At 39.5% G+C, this 13,042-nt stretch overlaps 2 protein-coding genes across 6 annotated transcripts; one reads left to right on the top strand and one right to left on the bottom strand.

The window, feature by feature from the left end:
- Positions 1–1,553: 1,553 nt before the first annotated feature.
- nudt1 (nudix hydrolase 1) lies at positions 1,554–7,405 on the bottom strand. Of its 2 annotated transcripts, NM_001004857.1 has the most exons (5): positions 7,319–7,339; positions 6,971–7,036; positions 5,964–6,147; positions 4,304–4,449; positions 1,858–3,939 (listed from the first exon to the last, which is right to left on the bottom strand). In NM_001004857.1, exons 3-5 carry the CDS (start codon positions 6,113–6,115, stop codon positions 3,767–3,769), a joined length of 471 nt encoding a protein of 156 aa, NP_001004857.1. In that variant the 5' UTR covers positions 6,116–6,147; positions 6,971–7,036; positions 7,319–7,339; the 3' UTR covers positions 1,858–3,766. The 2 variants fall into 2 exon arrangements, with proteins under 2 accessions (XP_012825746.1, NP_001004857.1); XM_012970292.3 differs by lacking the exon at positions 6,971–7,036 and having other exon boundaries at positions 1,554–3,939; positions 7,319–7,405.
- mrm2 (mitochondrial rRNA methyltransferase 2) lies at positions 7,403–11,452 on the top strand. 4 transcript variants are annotated; one of them, XM_012971205.3, is made up of 3 exons: positions 7,403–7,539; positions 10,261–10,550; positions 10,807–11,452. In XM_012971205.3, the coding sequence occupies exons 1-3, from the start codon at positions 7,427–7,429 to the stop codon at positions 11,235–11,237; spliced, it is 834 nt and encodes a 277-aa protein (XP_012826659.2). In that variant the 5' UTR covers positions 7,403–7,426; the 3' UTR covers positions 11,238–11,452. The 4 variants fall into 4 exon arrangements, with proteins under 4 accessions (XP_012826659.2, XP_002944869.1, XP_017953013.1 ...); XM_002944823.4 differs by having other exon boundaries at positions 7,466–7,653; XM_018097524.2 differs by lacking the exon at positions 7,403–7,539 and adding an exon at positions 7,659–7,862.
- Positions 11,453–13,042: the final 1,590 nt, after the last annotated feature.

The raw sequence follows: 13,042 nt of genomic DNA, 5'->3' as shown, positions 1-13,042 counted from the left end.
TTTGTGTTATTTTTATAAGTATATAAACAACTGATCTGTATACATGTATTTATCCACTTAGTGCCTATTCAGAGAGCATCTGTGGTTATCACTACAGCAGAACTGAATCTTTCCTGCTGTAATGAAGGATAATGTGTTGTGATTGTTAACTGCTGTTGTAGGAAAACACTTTAATGTAGTTGGTCATTAAACTGCTTTGTTTCTGCCAAGTATTAATGCAACCACTAAATCCAGTGGTTACTATAGTTTATTAGCCAAGAAAATTTTTTTACACTCCAAATAAAAAAAATAAACTGCTATTAGATACCTATATGCTAATGAACTATTCATGTCTATAAAATTATATTTGTAAAGTATTCAAATATATATATATTTAATAAAATATATTGCATAAGCATGCATCTTGCTTCTTGTCTCTTTAAATGTTGTGCTCATACAGGACTGCATATCTGTACATTGTTTAGATTAAAATGATATTAACAGCACTCTAGCATGACTTGAGATGCTACATGCCCATAGGGATCATAAGCAGTCCTTTATATGCATGTGTGTGTATGTATATATACATTTAGGTAAATAACCTGCGTGCTAGTAAAAAGTATCAGTATCGGGCCAAAGTACAACACTCATCAGGTCTTGATAAAGGAAAACTGTTTTATTTACCTAGTAGGTAAATACCTGGGCTTAGCCCAAGAAGAGTAGGCTATGAATAGAGACTGAATTGTTAGAGGAAAATGTTGCAACAGATCTACTGTATATAAATCTCAAAGTGGATCTTTCCTTGATAAGCCCACCTTGAGGTGGGCAATATCTGACCAATCCAATCATTTGATCCAAGTCCTAAATGATTGGATCATCAGCTATAGGTCAGGTAGGCCCATTGAAGTGCCCGTATAAGGGCAGCTAAGAGCCAAATTGGCAGCTTAATCTGCCTGTGTATAGCCAGCTTTACTTAAACTATATGGGTAGCTTCTGAGACAGCGAGGCCAGACTCACTTGTAAATTAGGTTTGTAAAGATTGACTCATCATTGCTAGCCATTGATGTAGTTGTTGCTAAATCATATTAGTGTATTTTATATAACAGCACTTAACACTACTAGTATTTTTGGCAGTGCTCTGAACATAAATATGACAAACATTCGGGGACTGGTAATAAAAAGGTTGCATTGCCCTTGTTTTAGGGCAATACTTTGTAAGTCTAGCCCAAAGTAAGAGCAACAACTGAACATTCAGACATTCTGAAGGTTAATCACAATGGAATATGGGCTTAGTTTCTATTTGGTGCGGCAGACATTTTTGCAAATGGAATTCTGGTGTTCTCCTGTATATATACTATAGTGGAATGACTAAAACAATCTTTTCATTTACCTGTAACCTTGTTGTGACATAAGGCTAATGCCAGATGGGGCGGATTCTCAGCCTCTGGATAAACGCAGGCAGACAAGAGCCCCTATGCTGGCATCAGCCTTACCCTCTGCCTGCACCTGGACCCATTGCATCTCTTTGGGTGAAAGCATGCGGAGCGGACTTTGGCACAGAAACAAACGAGTAAGCATTTTGGTGCCACAATCTGCTCTGTCTCAATGCACCCGGGCCGACGCAGTTGCTCTGGGTGCAGTCACAGGGTGAGGCTGATGCCAGCATTAGGGTTTATTCTCAGCCTTCCTATATCCACAGGCCAAGAATCAGCCCTGTCAGGCATTAGCCTATGGGGAGCCTGAACTACATAATGGACAAAAGGATCTAATGGATGTATTTATAGTGGGGGGCAAGGTAACTATGAGGTTTGCAGATCAAACAAGGCTGAGCAAGTTTCTTGATCCACTCATAAATGACAGTAGCTGTTCTTGTTTCTATTTTTTCTGCAAGGACAATATATTTTATTTTATTTTGGAACACTGTTTTACAAGCATCTGCAGAATTAATGCTACAAAAGTCATGATATAAGTAGGTAAGGCCAAGAGTGTCTATTTGCAGTTTGCTTTTGCTTTGCATTTGCAATAAAATGAAAGAAAATGCTTTGCATGTTAGAATGAATAGAAAAACAAATAGACATAATAGATGGAAACTTTTAGTTGCAATATATACATATATAATGATTCTAGCTCTGCAAAATGGGGAAATGCTTCCTTTACACTGGAATTCAAAAAGGAAACTCCAGCAGTATTCTGTGATCACAAAATAATTTCCTGTTTATCAGGCCAGAAGTTCATCTAATTCCCTTAGGAGAGATAAATGCACAATAACACATATATCTGGATGTGCTTTAGGGCAATGACACACAGCCATTTTGGGGGTCTTGTTGCCAACGAGTATGGTAGTTCCACTGGTGAGCAACAACAAAATCACTTTCCATTGTAATAGTGATTGCTGGAGCCAAACAGTGCACTGGTCAGATTTTTGTGCACAACCCCCTCAACTGCAAGTGAACCTCAGTGATGCAGGTAACTGCTATTTTTATGAAAGAGAAGCAATTCTGTATGTTTTGTCTCCCCAACAGCAGGACAACTAAGCACTTGTGCCAGAAGAGGGCCAATGCAGAAGGGCATCCAAAGCAATTGTCTAACATTATCAGTCCACCATTAAGCAACTTTTCCTCAACTCGCCCACCTCCAAGATGCTGTAGGGGTAAGCAGAAAAGGCATGTGCCTATGGCCCTGGCACCCCCACCCTCACCATTGGTGCGTGCCTTTTTTTCCCACAGCCTTAGTTCCAGCCCTGACTTAGGCAACAAAAATCCATAATTGATGCACATGTCATTGCTTTTATACATAATAGCATGCACCAATACTAGTAATTTCAGTTGCTGGCACTAGAGGATTTTCGGCTAATAAACACCAGTACAGATGCTCTCCAGTGGTTTGAATTACAGCCAATAGAAGTGGCAGGGATTATTTTGAGTTCTATTCTGACACCTAAACTGACAGCCATTGTACCAACAGCCAAATTGAAGAATATAACTAAACGCAAAAATGCAGGATTTTAAGCAACTTCTAAAAGTGATTAGTCTTGACAGTTTTATGAACCTGAACAAAATACATGACATAATTAAAAAAAATTATTTACCCTTGCACAATGTGTAAAATGGAGGTTACATTGCCCACTTTAGTGTGACTGAGGCTGAACACACTGTTGATAGTAAATCAGATCTTACAGCCGGAATGAGTAAAGAAGGATGGGGCTTTTAGCCACTAACTTCTGTATAAGTTTTCAGTATGATATTCTACTTGGCCTGTTGGACCAAAGTTGAGGAATGCTCAAACATTTACTTCTATAGGAGGTAATAGATGAAAGTCCCACTATACTGAGACAAGTAGTCAGATCAAACTTAGGCTGGCCATACGAAGTCTGATATTAGCAGCTTATTGGATGATTTAAGGGGCCAAACTGGACAGACCTCCAAAGGCCATTAAGGATCCAATCTTTGACCAGGCATCCAAACGAGCAGATCAGCCCAATTTGGCCCAGTACTTGGGTTGTTCAAATCAGGCAAAGATCTGCTCATTTCGCCATGTATGGCTGGCTTTACTACTAATAGTAGCAGCTACTTTTTCATGGCTACTAAACTCCAGAAAATACCCTGCCATAGATAATACTGAGAACTGCCTCTGCTAAAACACACATAGAGACAATTATCAGTAAATGATAAGCATTGTCTATTTTAGTAACCATGACAATTAGCTGCTACTAGTAGTTCTGTGTGTCTTCACCCTTAGACTACAGCCTGACCAAAGTCTTTGTCCTTTAAATGAAAATTTAAATCCATTAAATGTTTTCAGTTTGCTCCAGCTTATAATCGATAATGTCATCGTGTCCCTGAAATTTAAAATAGGCCGTGAATTTCTTGCTCTCCAAAAGCAGCGGAAACCAATATCTGTCATCTGGCCACATCCCATCAAAAGGAATTTTCTCCAAATCAAACCACTGAGGTCGCATTTCTATATATAAAAACACAAAAAAAACAAAAACCGATTATACACACTGTACAAATAAAAATCTTTATATTAATAGTTGGGTTGGATATTTTAGGGAGAACTTACTGCTTTACCAATATTTGGGCAAAGGCAGTTTTTCCATAAAATTATAAGAGAACAGAGCCAAATGCCAACTTGTGCCAAAAATACTAATATTTCAAATGGTAAAAACCTTTGAAAAACAGCAAACCTCTTAGTGAAAAATTGACTATAACTTTAAAATATCCCCTGTTTAAAAAAATGTGAATTCTTTACATAGGTTTTTGATAAGGGTATGTTGAAATGAAAAGAAAAGGTGAAAGGGTACAATCAGGAGGGAGGCACAAACCTTCACTTTCAGTTGGTTCTCCAGAAAAATCATCTGTGCGGAACACATGCACATCCAGGAGTTCTGTGCTGCCAACAAATTCAAATTTAATGTGACCGATCTTCTGGAGACTTTCAACTGTCAGTCCACTTTCTTCCCACAGCTCCCTGCAAAGAAAGACTTGCTGATTATATATATATATATATATATATATATATATATATATATATACACGGTATTTGAAGCCTTCTGTTCAGTCTCTGGTGTTCCTAATGTTCCCTAATATTTGCTCTATAAACCAGTGAAAAAATGGACAATATCAGATGGGGTGTCCATAATGGCAGTCATTGTAAGGTAAAATATGTAACAGACACGGAGTTCCCGCAATTTTTTTTTTGCCTACAAATGTAAATAATGCAAATAATCATTGTGGTCTAATGGCTCTATTACCAAATAGGTACAATGTGTGATCAGGCATTACTGGATCCCTGTACTTTAAATACAATAGGGTCTCTCACTCACACTTATCATTCCACTGACTGAAAACACCAGACTCTGATATTACCTTCAAATTATACTGTATATATATAATCCTAAAGATTGGATCATTTTTTTCAAGAAATACATGACCAAATATAATAATATTTGTTTTATTTAACTAGGTTTTCTTCACCTAATTTAAAGGGGTTGTTCACCTTTGAGTTAACTTTTAGTATGAGTGATATTCTGAGACAATTTGCAATTGGTCTTCATTTGTTATTATTTGTAGTTTTTTTTTAATTATTTTAATTTTTTTTAGCAGGTCTCCTGAGTTTCAGTAGCTATCTGGTTGCTAGGATCAAAATTACCTTAGAAACCAGGGTGTGGTTTGAGTGAAAGATTGATATATGAATAGGAGAGGACTTGAACAGAAAAATAAGTATTAGAAAGAAGCAATAACAAACTGTAGTATCACAGAGCAATAGTTTTTTGGCTGCAGGGGGTCATTTGAAAGCTGCAAAGCATTATAAGAAGGCAAATAATTCAAAAATTATAAGAAGACCAATCGAAAAGTTGCTTAGCATTGGCCATTCTATAACATACTAACCACCCCTAAGGACTTATTTGAAAATCAGATGATGTTTAAGGTCACATTCAAATAAATATATAAGAACATTTTAAAGGGTTCACAAACTTTCGAACACCACTGTATAACTTTTTCATTCTGTAAGTTAATCAGTTAACACATACGCACTACAACTGGGAGACGGTGAAGGGCATCCTACAGTAAAATTCACACTTTTCAAGCCGTTCTTTAAATAGGAGGAAAGAAAATCATGCAAGGGCTCATTTACAAACAAGGGTGCTAAATAGCACCAGTGCAGTTTCCCATAGCAACCAATCAGAACTGTGTTTTGAAATGGAAATCTGTGGATTCTGGAATTGTAAGAGGGGTTCATGTAAGATGCCATAGACAGTCACTATTTAGTGGGCTGGTGGGGGGCTGTTTGGGCCTCAACGCACTTGAAATGCCAGGGTCTATTCAGAATCCCAGTCCAGACCTGCATCCTACTACCTATTAAAAGATCACAGAAAATATCTCATTGGTTGCTGTGGACAACTGCACTGGTGTTATTTAGCACCTATGTTAGTATATCACCCCAGCAGTATCCAGTTCCCTGCCTGTCAGCAACTTGACTACCGTTTTGCGGCATCTTCTATTGTTTCTCCATTCTGCACTTTGCCTCCAAATCCATTCCAGCGGCCTGCTCCAAACCCACGCTTCTTCATGCCCAGCAAAATTCTTGGAGGCTGAACAACCAGGACAAGAGTGAGCAACTTGGATGTGAACATGATGGTTGTTCAGCTATAAACACTATAGGCTTCTGGAGGGAAAAAAACATATTTATTAGTACAGAATTGCCCATAAGCTCAGGTACCAGCAGCACAGAGCATGTGCAGGGAATCAGCAGAAGATGGGGAGCTACTGGGGCATCTTTGGGGGCACAGATCTTTCCTGCTAAAGGGCTGTTGTTGCCTTGGAACACTAATAATGTAATGTGCAACATTTTTACTCCACTTTTTTTTAAGCTTTAGCTTTTAGTTCTTTAACAATAGAATATTTACATTACTCTATAAATATGCAATTTATGGGGATGTGGCTACCTGCCTGATGTGAGCAGTATCTTTTCATTGGGCTCCGCTGCTGGGGCCTTTTGATTAATCCCACATCTGACCAAATTATTTAATAATGAACTGAAATGGGTTTGCTCCTTCCATCTGCCTACAATACCACTGCATCTAGCCAAACCTGGTATAGACCCCAGGAGTTGGGATCCATATAGACCTATCTCACTGCTCACTAACATTGGTCGCAAGAAAGATCGCTCGTACCCTCCACTAACGTTCAGAGCTGAATAGTCAGATATGGAGGTAGAAACAGGAATAGAAATAGGAATTCTACCCCTATGTGATGTTTCAGCCCTAAATGCTTGCATCTTCAGCGGTGCCCAATCGATGAGATGACGGATATCAATGGCTTCTGCAATATCGGTCATCAATCCACCATACACGCACAATATATTGTACGAAACCTTGTTTCATTCAATAATATCGATAAGTGTATACCCACCTTTACTGTCAGTTTCATGAAAAATGCCTTACTTAGGGGTCCTAAAATGACTTAAGGGCCCATTAACTTCTACTTACATCTCTGAATGCTTTAGTCTTCAATGTACAAACACTGGGTAGATCCTGTGAATGGTATTTAACATGCTGCAAGTGAAAAGAGAGAAATTCCCTCAGCAATAGCTGTATAATTCGCCATTGCTCAATCACTCCTACCAGCACTCACTGAAAAACAATATTTAACTCATAGCATAAAGACAGTCATACAGTTTGTAGGGTCAGGTGTACCAGCTACCACTGTGGTAAAACATTTAATATATTTAATATCTAAGGTTTACAATGCAACAACACTTGCCCTGCGATTACTTTAAAAGAAACATAAAACTTTCCTAATCTCTCTCTTTAGCAGTCTATGAATGGGACACTCACCCGCTCTGCCCACACGTGTGCTGGAACTGATGACGCCAACCACGTGACCTATTGCGGCCGCTGCTGCCCCGCCATATTACTTTTGGGCGAACAAGTCCTACAGCGTCAATGAAAATATCGTTCCCCGAGTGTAGATTAAATGATCATGCAGCGTGCAATATAATTATACAAACTTCAATTCTGGATACATATGTTTGGAAGCAAAACGTTACGGACTGCAGGTTAGCTTTGCTTTTCACGGAAAAAAGGAGGCCCAAATGAATGATGGCGGGGGTGGCGGTGTAAGCGCTTGCGCAGTGCTCTTCCTTATTGGTGATGGCGACTCCAGTTATATGGTGAGTTTCCAATCTCATCCTATCCAGACAGGAGAAAGTTCTATATCTCCAGGGGCTGTTTTAGGGTGGAGAACAAAGTGCATTTGCACTGCCCGTTTTTACCTTATGCATTAGGGGTGCCCAGTATGCAGACCCCTGCTATATTTACACACCCTCTTGAGATGAGGTCCTGAGTTCTTGCATTGTCAGAAGACTTTACTTCTCTAAAGGTGGCCATACACCTAAAGGTGGCCATACAAGTTCAGATTTTAGTCTTCTTACACCGAACGTTAGGATATCAGTCGTACTTTAAATGCAACTATCTAAAACAGGGGTGCACAGACTTTTTCGCGTGGCGATCGATTTTGGCTCCTCCCCACATACGTATGCGACGCAGCGCACATACGCATACCCAATAAAAGCGCCGCACTTCCGCATTTCCCAGCTTAGATGTGGTCCATCAGAAGTCCACGGGGGATCGACTGGTGGACCGCGATCAACGTTTTGGCCACCCCTAATCTAAAAAAAAAAATTCATACTGAAACTGTAGGATAATGCCTAAATTGGGGGTGTTCTGAGCATGAAATAGTTGGCAGACACCAATCGTAAGAAAGTGACTTCAATTGTAGGTCTTCGAAGGATATCATCCGATATATATGCACAATACGTGCACAGATTTTATCGTTATCCGATCAAAATTTTCTAACCTGTCTGATCGACTAAACGGCCAATCGCCATGGTACGAAAATTATCGGGACAATAATTCTGAGCTCATACACTGTCCGAAATTGTACATAACTAGGTTTCCTATGATTTTATTCGTACGTGTATGGGCAGCTTAAAGGCGGGTGGTATCGGTCCAAAGGTGGCCATGCCCGCTGTTGTCATCACAGTTATTTTGCCAATTTTAGGCCAGATATCGGTCGGGTAGGCCAACAGGGGTGCCCATACATGGGCAGATAAGATGTTGAATTGGTCTGAAAGACCAGAATCAACAGCTGAAATTTTCCTATGTGTGGCCACCTTTAGAGCCGCTCATTTGGCACGATTGCCATATGAGTGCATCTTTGCCTGATATAGCCACCTTTTGCAGGCCAAAGGGAGAGCACTATATCAACCAGCTGCTGCAGTCCTCAACCTGATGGGATTTTTAAACGTGTTCGATAGATAACCATACATGGGCTGATAGGCTGCCAACTCAGTTTGAAGAGGCTGAATCATCAGCTTATTGATGGTGGCCTTAATTTTTACCAACCCCATGTCCGGAGGATGATAATGATCCAACAGTTGTTTTTTTTGTATATACCGTATATGTAAAACTTTATTTATAAAGCACTAAATGGGTATGCACTGCTATACAATCTTCTACGTGGAAAAGTATACTCAGGGAGGAAGCATTATAAGAAATAAAATAAGTATTATTATTCGGTGACTGTGTCATGTGGTAAAAGACACAGGTCTTAGAAAAGTCTGATGTGGATCATTATCACCCTAATGTCATGGGGTTGGTAATGGGGCCCTGAGAGCTGTGTGGCGACAGCCGGAGGGCTGAAAGGAGGACACCCTTAATGTATAAACTGAAAAGATCTGACAAGGGTGCACATTTCTTGCAAGATTTACTCAGCTATAATGACTCCTAGAAAGAGTCATGATAAGTGCAGTTCATCAGCCTTTAAAGCACAACATTTTTGCAAATTAGTGATGTTAAGGAAAGGTGCAAAGTAAACAGGAGTGTAAAATAGTTACACATGGTACATTTCAGCTAATTTTAAAATAATAACTCCAGCAAAGCACTGTTTGAAATAAGGCATTTGCTGAATCAATAAGGGAATTTATCACATTGGGTTATAGCTACTGTCAGAGATGAGCTATGGGGTCTATTATTCATGCAGGTGTATTACCAAGAGTTGCCCAGGTTGGCAGTGATATACAGAGCATATAAAACCAAAACACAAACTCTTAGAGTAATAATTTCAGCTAAGATGATTGTAATGGGATTAAGAGAATTCTTTTATATTCAATGTAGTTTATCATTAATGACATGATAAAAGTGTAAATAGTTTCTCAGTGTCTTCGTTTTTTCAAATGTGTTAAATGTGATGTGTAACAATAGAAAATGTACATCCAGTGGTTTCTGAGTAGAAATTTAGGGAGCCAAAGTGAGTGTCCTGAATATGCATAGTATTTTAAAATTGTTTGCAAAATAAGTTTTGTGGTGGCTCGTGTGGTATGCTGTGTATTCTTTCATAACCCTTGGAAGGCAAAAAAGATCAGCTAGGCTGACCTGATTGGGAACTGAAGCCTGCCTTTGCCTGTGTGAGTGCAGGGTTGTGATTGGATATCCCCCTCCTACTGTGCTTCTGGCAGGGACTGTTAGGACATGCCCATCCTTCATTTGAAACAGGGACCAAGAACTGATAGGATTTATAGGGAGCTCCAATAAAGGGACCGTTTTTACAGATAGGGTTCATTTTTAGTCCAAAGTGAAATCAGCATCATATATTATTCATAATTGCCTACAAAATTAGATTTTTTTTTCATTTATCCAATATCTCTCCTTTAACATCCCATTCTAATTCAATAGAATCAGAACAGGCTGTTCCAATAATTAAATACTTGTCTTTACAGTTTTTTACAGAGGGCAAATAATGTAGTTAGCAGACGAAGCCTCCATGTTACATGTGCACTGGATAAAAGCCGAACAGCAGCAGAGCAGAGGTGGCTGGCAAGGCAGATGAAGGACCCATATGTAAGGGAAGCACAGACACATAACTATCGCTGCCGCAGTGCCTTCAAACTACTGGAAATAGATAATAAACATCATATCCTACAGCCCGGACATCACGTTATTGACTGTGGGGCTGCTCCTGGAGCTTGGAGTCAGGTGGCTGTTGAAAAAGTAAATTCATTGGGGAGGGGTGAGTAGATAAACCTTGTTTGCAGCATTCCTTGGTAAAATACCCAAGAACGCTTTGTAATAAAAGCAAAGAACATTTTCTGTAAAATGTAAAAGTCTTGATGTATCAGCCTGTTGGCTGTCCAACCCAGCTCCCTCCTAGGGGAAAAGTTATCCTAGAACAACCTATTTGGATTTCAGCCGACGAAAATGTAAATGTAAAAAAGTCTGCATTATCATGTATCTCATTATTTTCTCCTCTTGTGGTTACTTTATAGATTCTGCTGCAAGTGCTGGTTTTGTAGTTGGAGTAGACCTTCTTAATATTGCCCCTTTGGATGGAGCTGTCTTTTTATCAAACTCAGACATTACAGACTTTGACACCCAAAAGAAAATAATCAGCGTTCTTCCTTCTGGGAAAGCAGATGTCATCTTAAGTGATATGGCTCCCAATGCCACAGGGATCCGAGATTTAGATCATCAAAGACTTGTGAACATGTGTCTGTCCCTTCTCGAGTTGTCAGAAAGAGTCCTGCTTTCTGGAGGAACGTTCCTTTGCAAAGTGTGGGATGGAAGTGAAATTAATCTTGTGCGAGACAGACTGCGGCAAAGATTCCAGGATGTGAGGACTGTAAAGCCTAAAGCCAGCAGAATGGAATCAGCTGAGGTTTATTTGTTAGCAAAATTGCACAGACAGCAGAAACGTTGATATGGACTACTGTCATTAAAGAAAACATGTTAGAAAACTATGTTAAACACGGTTGCTCAAATTAGAATTTATTTTGAAACCTTTTTGTGTGTACATAGAAATACTTCTACACTTTTTTTTTTTTTTTTTTGCTAAAAAGGGATAGTTGTCTCATCATGCGCTGTCTCAGTATTGTCCAGTATTTTTACTTGCAGCAAACTACAAGTTTAAAAGGCCATATTTTGTGATAATCTATTCTGAAGAAATCTATGGAGTACACAGTCATGCTGGAGACCTTAAACTTCCCTTTAAGATTATCCAGTGGCACTGTATTTCAATATGATACTTTGTGCTGTCTTCAGGGAAAGTGGCCAGTATAAGGGGGTTTTGATGATTTCTCTGTAGCAACAAACCTTTATTGAGAGAAAGTAGGAGCCACAGATTGCACTCCATACAGTGTATTTTGTTTAGGCTGAGTCCAGAAGGGTGGGTTTCTTGCATAGTTCTTGTAAAAGAAATGTTTAAAAGCTGCAAGACTGCAGTTTTAGAAATGCCACAATGCCACCTGTAATTTAGGAAATGCTGAAGTGGTTATGTTTATTCGTGGCCTGTGACTAAGGCTAATTATAACCAAATGGACTATACAACAATTCCTTCAGGTGGAGCCAATCACTAGCTGCCGATATCGGTCCCTTAGACTGATTCGGCAGCTTATCGGCCCGTGTATGGGCACTAACAACGGGCCTGCCTGACTGACATCTGGCCTAAAATCGTCCAGCTCTCGATCGGGCAGGCTTGAAAATTAGTCAGATCAGGGACCGCATCGGCTTGTTGATGTGGTCCCCGAACCGACGGACACCTGTATGCGAGATGACCAAACGAGCTGATCTTGCCACCGATATGCATCCAATCATTTGACCCATGGGCCAAGCAATCAAATCACAAAGGGAATAGGAACCATCAAAGCGAGGACCGCATCAATAGGTCCCCATACACAGGCAGATAACCTGCGATTATCCCAAGTCAATCTGAAGGACCAGAATCGGCAACTTAAATATCCGTGTATGGCCACATTTACTGCTGTGTTAGCATTTAAATTACAGTGGTTTGATTAACCCACCTGTCCCATAGCAGCTAACTGCTGTATTGGCAAGATGTAGCTGTCTTCTGGCTAGAGGTATCTTGGCACATGTAAAATGTTAAACAATCAAGAAAAAGTCTTTTATATGTTTGGTTTAAAAAAAAGCACCCTGTGTACCCTAGGACCCATGGTGGCACCGCTGCATGCCATTCCCATCCTGACTGTCACTGTGACTCTGAGTAGGCTTTTATGTTTTCATTGCCAAACTAATATTTAAAATGTGGTTATGAATGTAACAACATTCTGTTAAATTAAACTGAGAGATACAATTACTACTAGGTTTAGCGCTAGAGTTTCGGTGGAGCACCTCATTTTATTGCTGGAAAGTAGCCTTGCATTTTAACACTCAGCACTATATCAATTACTGATGCATACACTCTATGGTACAAAAAAGTACTGTATTTACTTCCCAGGCCATTATTCTACTCTATTTACTTTTGAAATTCCTTAGAAGTGGTCACTGTAATCCTTTCAAACCAGTTCACTCCAGTACAGATTTTGGCTTTGAGCCCTGAGGGCATCACAGGCTATTCAAATGCAGGTGAGGAAAGCCATAGTCTTGTACAAAATATCAGCATTCTTATAGTTAATGTATCTCTGTCAATAGATTTGCAGTGCCCTCTCTTTAAAGGGGTTGATCACATTTAAGTTAACTTTTAGCATGTTATAGAATTGTGTATTCTAG

This window comes from Xenopus tropicalis, chromosome 9 (assembly GCF_000004195.4).
Source record: "Xenopus tropicalis strain Nigerian chromosome 9, UCB_Xtro_10.0, whole genome shotgun sequence".
Lineage (NCBI taxonomy): Eukaryota > Metazoa > Chordata > Amphibia > Anura > Pipidae > Xenopus > Xenopus tropicalis.
This window is presented reverse-complemented; position numbering and strand designations above follow the sequence as displayed.

Coding starts and splice junctions, on each gene's coding strand:
- mrm2 (XM_012971205.3), top strand. CDS start 7,427: ATGAAAATATCGTTCCCCGAGTGTAGATTAAATGATCATGCAGCGTGC. Junction 7,540..10,260: donor CAAAACGTTACGGACTGCAG/GTTAGCTTTGCT, acceptor TTGTCTTTACAG/TTTTTTACAGAGGGCAAATA. Junction 10,551..10,806: donor AGTAAATTCATTGGGGAGGG/GTGAGTAGATAA, acceptor GTTACTTTATAG/ATTCTGCTGCAAGTGCTGGT.
- nudt1 (XM_012970292.3), bottom strand. CDS start 6,115: ATGTTCACATCCAAGTTGCTCACTCTTGTCCTGGTTGTTCAGCCTCCA. Junction 4,450..5,963: donor ATAGAAGATGCCGCAAAACG/GTAGTCAAGTTG, acceptor CTTTCTTTGCAG/GGAGCTGTGGGAAGAAAGTG. Junction 3,940..4,303: donor AGAACCAACTGAAAGTGAAG/GTTTGTGCCTCC, acceptor TTTTATATATAG/AAATGCGACCTCAGTGGTTT.